The following is an 8,664-nucleotide window of genomic DNA, read 5'->3' as shown; positions in this document are numbered from 1 at the left end:
TTGGCGTTCCTATCAAGAATGTAGTTTCCCCTCAAAAAATCACAGGCATATTGAAACTTTAAGGGTCAAATTGTTTAGGACTGTTCTACAAAATAAGACAATTAGAAGATATCCCCTCTATTTACCCAAAGGTAGACAAAGCACAGACCTTCATTAACTATGTCTCCATCAGAAAGTGACTGCAACAGTATTAGTGTCAGTAAGGCATGACTGAAGACTCAGATAGGTCATGGTGGATGCAAATCAACAAGAATAGCAGGCAAGGGAACTAAGGACCAGTGACTTTTCACTCAGTACTGAAGACCCAAACATAGTTGGGACTTTAGTAAGGTAGTGATGACATCAAGTCAGCATCAATGGCAGCTTCAAAGACTGAAGGTGTATCGATGAACGTCTAGAGGCAGATTTCAGTATTCATATTGGTTAGAATCCCAGTCAAGAACACATTGATATTTGGAGAATTTTGGAATAATGATAATGAGGACTCTAAGAATATTATTGATGAAAACTCTTAGTCAACATTGAGAGCCATGAAGGCAGAAACAATAAATGAATCCTTATGTGGTTTTGTATTCACTGTGAAAATAATGTAGCTGGACAATAGATAACAGACAGCAAGGCAGAGTAAGAGCATCTTGAACATTGACAAAAATGGCAATGAACAAAAAACATTGTTGCAACCACAGGTGTGGCCAGCAAGGGGAGACGCGTAGGCAAAGGATGTTCATGTGTGGTAGAAGCGCCTCACTTTGAACTATAGAAGCTAATCAGATCACAAGAGAATCATTAGATTTTTGGCCAAGTACAGGCCTCTACACAAAGGAATAATGAGAGCCAAGAACATATCTAAACCTCAAGAAAATATATTAGCATCTGGGTAAAATACAAATAAAATGACTATGAGCAAAATAACCCTAACAAAAATCTCTATTTTCTAATTTTCAAAATAATACTCTTTCAAGTATGTGATCATCTGTGTTCTTTCATTTTAGTTTTTAAAAATGTTTTTCATAAGGGAAGAGAAACATGAGATAGACATCTTGGTAGAATTTAGTGGAGAAACTCAAGTAAACTTTTCAACTTCATAAGCTCACCATCTTTAGTCACAGTAACTTTACAAAGGAGGCATTATAATAAAGTAGTTTTGATTTTTAAAAATATACATATTAATGCAATACATCATTTTTGCCAAAGAGAAATCTAACTACAGTTTCTTAAACTGAGTTACTCACATTACAGTATTATATTAATTATATGTATTATTTTTACTTTTCCTATTAGAACTAACTTGGTGGACAGAGCTGAATAAAAACAACATTACACATGTTTTTAACACTTAGGGTATAATTTGGAAAAATATACTGGAATGAGAGAAGAATTATTAATATAAATAAACATGACAGGCTTAATATGCTAAAGAGAGAATTTATCAAAAAGCATTATTGATATATCCTATCAGATATTTTGTCATTAAAGTTTTCAGGACTGAATTCCACTTCTTCATTTGGCAACATTTTCTCAATAGTTGTTATAGTAATATGTATTTGTTCAACAATTTTAGGTTTTATTCATTTTTGTTTATTTCTGTATATCTCAATAGTTAGGCATTTATGAACTCTATGTGACCTTAGTTTCTTATTCGAATCTATAAATCTTATAACTTTTAGACTGAAGGGTTAAATGGAATTGATATTTTCATGAGCAGAGCTCTCATAATTGAGAAAACTGTTTTTCAAAGTTAATATTAACTTGAATTTTTAAATTAAATACAATGACTAAACATATATCCTATTATATAATTCTCCTATATCATAGTTTATATAAATATACATAATTACATATCATTAGTATAATATATTAATATGTAATTATACAATATATATTAAATAACATATTAGTATCATATAATATGACAGTATAATAGTATTAGTTAAAAGACACTATTAGGTCCATTAGAATATCAGTTTGACCACCATGCCAATAAAGGCAGTCTCTGACTTATGAACAGGATATGTTTTCCTTGTCATTTTCTAATGGTAGTTTTTGAGTCAGCCACCAAAAACCCTGTAACTCATAATAAATTTTAAATGACACTCTTAGTGGAGACTGAATTCTAACATTAAACTTAGGTAGCTATGAATAAACACATGCCTATCATGGTACATGGCTAAAATCATTATACTTTCCTATCTTATGATAATCTCAGCAAAACACAAGCACGAATTCTTTCCTAGTTTTCCTGCCTACCCACCACTCGCCATTTTCCCTGGACCCCGTGTGATGACAGTGAGGCCTCCTTATTCCATGTCCAGCAGGGATTTGTGGTATGAGTTTGTTCAGGGACAGTTATGAGTGGAAGTTGGGGAGAGACGTGGAAGGGCGGTTTTGTCTGGCGTCTGTGCCATTACGGCCTCAGCTACAGAGACTGCTTTTGCAGGCAGCTGCAGTGCTGGAAGCAGATGGGGCCCTCTGCGAGGAGTCGTGGAAGGCAGTGACTTTGGGAGCTCTGATGGTAGTTGTGCTCTAAGGCAGGGGCCTGGGAGTGTTTCCGGAGATAGCAACAGGATGAGGACAGTCATGCGGAGTGCATGTCCCACCAACTTAGACTATGATAATAATACTAGTTAACACTTACATGCACTGACAAGGGGCCAGGCACTGTGCTAAGTGCTACTGATGTATTAAATCATTTAATCCTATCTAACAGCCCTGTGAGGTAGGTACTATTATTATTTCCTTTACATCTGAGGTAACAGAGGCATAGAGAAGTTAAATAAGGCAGTACTCAATTGAATTATGGGCCTTCCTCAATTTATCACAGGGATTATCTGTGTAACAATTCTATGTTAGTATCATATTGAATGTTTAACCAAAAACAAAAAAGGAAAATTATAACCAAAAAAGGGAAGTTTTTAAAATTTCTTATGTTTTATTCTATTTACATACCATGGAATTTGAGAAACAAAAATATTTTGTGGCCAGGCATGGTGGCTCACGCCTGTAATCCCAGCACTTTGGGAGGCTGAGGTGGGAGGATTGCTTGAGTCCAGGAGATTGAGGCTGCAGTGAGCCATGATCACACCACTGCACCCCAACCTGGGTGACAGAGTGAAACCCTGTCTCAAAACAAACACACACACAAACCTTTGTAATACCTCTTATGCGACTCTTTATTTTAAAAGTAGGCTAGATACCTCAAAGCATTCGTTTATTTGCCCAAAGTCATGCAGGTGGTTAGTAGTGGCACTGAGGTTAGAGCCCTGCACACAGGCATACCTGTCTAGCTTTAATTAGGCTGACAAAAATAGTATAAAATGTACTTTACAACAGTCAATATACTTATTTTTAAGCATTTTTGGCATTTCTAATAATCAAATTGAATGTAAGCAATCAAGATGTATTAATTGAAATAGGCTGGATAATTCTTATTTGCATTCTGTACAAGATTTATTAAAATCAGAATTTAAAAATACCCTCGCAGCAAAACACACACACACACAGATTACTATTACATAATAAATAAGTGTAGGACACAGTAACTCAACTCTTCTGATATGTGTTCTAGGCACATTTTGCACTTTTATGGTTATTGTTTCTAGTGTCTTAGAAGGAAGTACAGCTCAGGATCGAGGAATATAGCAGGCTAGAGAATGTGCTGGGTTGGCCTCACCTAGGCAAGAAACCTGCCCCACCACTTGCTGTGTGGTTTTGAGCCTCAATTTCCTCATCTGTAAAATGAGATAATAATATTACCAGTCTCATAAGGGAGTGTTCAGTAGATACTGCCATTATCGTTATAATTTTGAGACAGGGTCTCACCCCGTTGCCCAGGCTAGATTTCAGTGGCGTGATCTCAGCTCACTGCAACCTCTGCCTCCCAGATTCAAGTGATTCTCCTGCCTCAGCCTCCCAAGTAGCTGGGATTACAGGTACAAACCACCATACCTGGCTAATTTTTGTATTTTTAATAAGGTAGGGGTTTCACCATGTTGGCCAGGCTGGTCTTGAACTCCTGACCTCAAGTGATTCACTTGCCTCAGCCTTCCAAAATGCTGGGATTACAGTCATGAACCACCACACCCGGCCTATTATTATTATCAATAAATATTAATATTCTGTTTCTTCCTTTGTAGATGATGTTAAAAAATTGTTAAGGGAGTTAGATGTCATGAATTCTGTCATTGCCCAGCTCGCTCCAGAAGGTAACTTTGCATTCTATATCTGATTTTAAAAATGGAACTGGTTTTTTACAGTTGATTAAACTATATATTGAAAATCATTCATGAACTATTGTGAAGTGTTATTAAAATCTCTCAAACCACAACTCAATTTTGAGTTTATAAAAAAGGTGATCTATAAGCAAGATACAATTTGTGGAGCTTTGGTTTCCAAAGCATATTTTAAAGTAGTGACTGAATAATAAGCAGTTGGCATACTTGTGTTATTTATTTTTGATACACAGAAGAAGTAGTTATCCATGAGTTTGCTAGTCTTTGTCTAGCAAACATGTCTGCAGAATACACCAGTAAAGTGCAAATATTTGAACATGGGGGATTAGAGCCACTCATCAGACTACTGAGTAGCCCAGACCCGGATGTAAAGAAGAATTCTATGGAATGCATTTACAACTTGGTGCAGGTAAGATTAATTTCTAAAAAGTGTTCTGACGAAAGCTGATTTTAGAATTTATTTTCCCATTAAAAATAGAAAAAACTTTTAAAAACACACCAGTTTTGCATCATCAGATCTTCTTTTTACTGGTATTTATCATTCAGAGAAAAAAACAATGGAAGCTTAATGTAGATATCTTTCAATTTTCACATAAGTCATTGTTTTCTATGAAAAAGTATTTTGGGAATGTATTTCTATTTTTAAAGAATAGAATGGCATGCAAATAAAATGTACTTCTTTTGAAACAAGAAATCTAATATGCGGAATCTGGGCAGTTACTATTGATTGAACCCTGGTGGTCTAAGCACGTCGGATGTAATATATAACCTATTCAGTGTACTGAGATTTTGGTTTAGGCTTATTTGTTGCTAAAAATCTAATGATCTGAGTATGCAGAACAGAATTCATTGTCCACAATAGCAAGATACCACCTCACTCTGCTGTTTTCCTTTGTCATGGAAAGAAACTGCCAACCTTCCCCTCCCCTACAGTCCTGTCCTTTGAACCCCCACCCCGGGAGCACACATACACACATACACACACACACACACACACACACACACACACACGCGCACACACCCTCACGCCCACAGCAGGTCAGCTTCCTGCTGCTTTGAACAGCTTTCTCTGCTGCTTAGATTCCTTAACAATTATCATGCACATTTGATGAACTTTAGATCACCTGAAATTGGAAAGACACAAATTTTAAATGGCCATCAATAGAGTAAAAAACGAGGAGATACCAAAACAAGAGTGAAGAAGAGGATTAATGGAGAGGCAACGTATCCAGGCAGAGAGAGACAAACAGGCTCATGTCAAAAGGCAGCAAAAGCAAAATTCCTGGCCCAGCATGCAGTTGCCACTCCTCCTCCCTCCCTAAAAAAGACATCCTAAAGAAAGCTCAGTCCCTCTTTTCCCTTCTCCTGTTACTTTGGCTTTACCTCATTTGATTAAATATTCCTGTAAGCATATTTGTGTTTTAAATCCAAAGACTCATTACAGCAATATTTCCCTACTGTTTTAATCAAGAAGAAATCAAAATAATTACCTCCACAGTTCTTAACAGCAGTACTGGCTTTAAAATGTGTATTAGTTTCCTCGGGCTGCTGTAACAAAGTACTACAAACTAGGTGGCTTAAAGCTACAGACAGTCACAGTTCTGGAGGCCAGAAGTCCAAAATCAAGGTGTCAGTAGGACCACATCCCCACTGAGACTACATAAGATCCTTCCTCTCCTCTTCCCATCTTCATGTAGTGGCCATCCATTGGTGGCATCCCTTGGCTTGTGGTTGCATTCCAGCAAGCTCTCCCTCTGTCATCTCTCTCCCCTAAGGACACTAATTGTACAAGGACACCACTAAAGGCCCACCTTACTCCAAGACTACCTCATCTTAACTAATTACATCTGCAATGACCCTGTTTTCAATAAGATCACATGATGAGGTACTGGGGTTAGGACTTCAACATTTATTTTGGGGGGATACAATTCAATCCATGACAAAAAGCAACCTATAGTTGTGTCTAAAGGAAGCTGAATATTAGTGATCAACTGAAGGATGGACAGGGGAAAGCTAAGCTACAATTGGAACCTTTTCTGCCTTATAAATATATATAGTAAAATAGTAAAATATAAAAAATAGTATAAATATAAAATATACTATTTTATATTTACCATGTTTTGATTAAAGGTGTCATGTCTTAAAAGAGTTTGGGAGCGTTTCATGGCTTCTTAGCTTGTTTTCTTAAGCTCCCCCAACCACCCACTTCTTCACTCACACAGAATCACAGACATACAAGCACAACAATTGTCTGGATTACAATGACCTCTTGATTGTGTAAATGTCTTAAATAAAGGTCATGTATCTGAATAAACCTGCTTCAATTTGCATGCAGAGGGCCTGTCAACAGTACTGCATGCGAATAGGTATTTCATAAACAATCCATTTGAATGAGATAATAAGGAATCAATGCCATATCATTGTATTAATTACTATTTGAAGCAGTGTATCCAAGTGTGAAAAGAATTTTATTATGCATAGATTTTGTTATAATGCTGTTTAATCAGAATTTGCTGTATAATAAACAATAGATACTACAAAAGACATAGACCATGTATATTTTGTTGTAGACAATGTCTACATATTACAGTTAAAATAAATTTTGGTGTTGTCAATTGAAAGATTTCTTATTTTTGTGAGTTAGTTTGGAAGGGAATCTGGAGTAAAAGATGGAAAAATTATAACTTATGTTCTTGTGTTAGAAAACAGAATTTCTCCATTCTTGAGAATGTATTTTGCTTAAAAAAATATTGTTTTGATTATCTGTATTTTGTGGCAGGATTTTCAGTGTCGAACTACACTTCAAGAACTAAATGCAATACCTCCTATCTTAGATCTCTTGAAGTCAGAATATCCAGTGATTCAGTTGTTGGCTCTCAAAACCTTAGGTGTTATTACAAATGATAAGGAGTCTCGAACAATGCTAAGAGACAATCAAGGATTGGACCATCTTATTAAGATCCTAGAAACTAAGGTATTTAGTTTCATTCATTTGACTCTCTACGAGGAAATGTATCTCTCCCAAATGTTTAAAATGAAATTTTATTATATTTAATGTGTTTTAAGTGTAATGGATTAATTTACTTATTGCTACATAAAGTTTATTGGCCTGTTTAAATCAGGCTAATTGTAGGGGCCATTATAAACTAATTTTAAAAGTCTTCTCGTTTATCAGACTTAAGATTTTTAAATTCTTATCTATGATCTTCCTCTTGATTTCCTAAAACCCCTAGGGTGAGTCTTTTAACCTTCATTATGGTTTTATCTGGGATAAAGCAGAAGCATAATTTACCTTCTATATACATTTTAATAATATTGGAGCTAAATGTCCATAGTTGCTAATAAGCTCCTTAAGAATCAAACTTTAAGAATATCTGTGCCTTCTAGGATCTCTTGGTTACAAAAACTCATCTAGCAGTTTATTGAAAACCATTTAATTGACTTGAGTGGTTCAGATCGCTCTGAATGTGTCCGGTGTCTTTAGCAACTAACTCCTTAGTGAAACAGTAATAGACAGATTTCAGATCCAGTATCCCTACTTTAATATTTAGTAAATTAAATTAATTCTAATAACAGAAATGTACTTGAAGTACCTCTTAGAGATTCCAGAGATAGGAACATATTGAAGGAGTACAATGGAGTAATAACTTTGTATTATGTTTCAAACTATCCAATTGTTAAGTTTTTTCTAAAAAACCAGAACTCAGTTTGATTATACAGCACTGGGAAAATGAAGTACAATATAAAAGAGCAGAGATGGCACAAGCGTGTTCCCAGTCATGTGGACCTACCTGCCTTTGATTTGTGGATCCCATATGTGATCCCCTGTAATTACATTTGTGATGCAAAATCCTAATAACACTGTATAGCAAACATTTTATCCTATTTAAAAGAGGAACTGAAACCAGAAATGTTACTTAATTTGCCTTATGTCACACAGGTAGAAAGTGACTAACCACAGGATTTATCTGATATGTCACAGTATTCTCGCCTATCTGATATTTTACCTGTCTTTTTTTAATTAGGAAAGGGGATGGAAGCACCTACTAGGTGGCAGGCATTGTGATTTTATTAAATTTGTAATTCTTTGAGGAATGTGATGGTAATTTATCTATGAAATGAAAGTATTGATAATAATTGTATCATTACGTATATAATCATATATACCTATTATAGCATTAATCCTATTATACAAATAAGAAAAATGCCTCTCAAAGAGGTTGAATAACCTGCCTATGGTTAGAGCTAGGAAATATGTGAGAAGGATTTTTTTAAGAACTGATATGTATATATTCTAATGGGAAAAATTCAAAGAATACAAAAATATAGAGAGTGAAAAATAAAAATGCTTGTCCCCATCCTCACCTAAGAGTAGGTACAAGGCACAGCTGTCTGCTCCCATCATTTTTATTCAGCATTGTCCTGGAGGTTGGAA

General features: G+C 35.4%; 1 protein-coding gene across 4 annotated transcripts in view; it reads left to right on the top strand.

The window, feature by feature from the left end:
- The window catches only part of ARMC3 (armadillo repeat containing 3), a 126,287-nt gene that overhangs the window by 42,475 nt on the left and 75,148 nt on the right, over positions 1-8,664 (top strand). For 3 of the 4 annotated variants that reach the window (XM_011963842.1, XM_011963841.1, XM_011963843.1), the window contains exons 5-7: positions 4,134-4,202; positions 4,463-4,638; positions 7,009-7,203. In XM_011963842.1, coding sequence (XP_011819232.1) covers positions 4,134-4,202; positions 4,463-4,638; positions 7,009-7,203 — 440 coding nt within the window. The remainder of the gene's footprint in view (positions 1-4,133; positions 4,203-4,462; positions 4,639-7,008; positions 7,204-8,664) is intronic. The other variant, XM_011963844.1, reaches the window with a different exon arrangement.

Source organism: Colobus angolensis, unplaced genomic scaffold, assembly GCF_000951035.1.
Source record: "Colobus angolensis palliatus isolate OR3802 unplaced genomic scaffold, Cang.pa_1.0 Scaffold63, whole genome shotgun sequence".
Lineage (NCBI taxonomy): Eukaryota > Metazoa > Chordata > Mammalia > Primates > Cercopithecidae > Colobus > Colobus angolensis.
The sequence above is the reverse complement of the archived record's forward strand: the minus strand, read 5'-3'. Positions and strand labels throughout refer to the sequence as shown.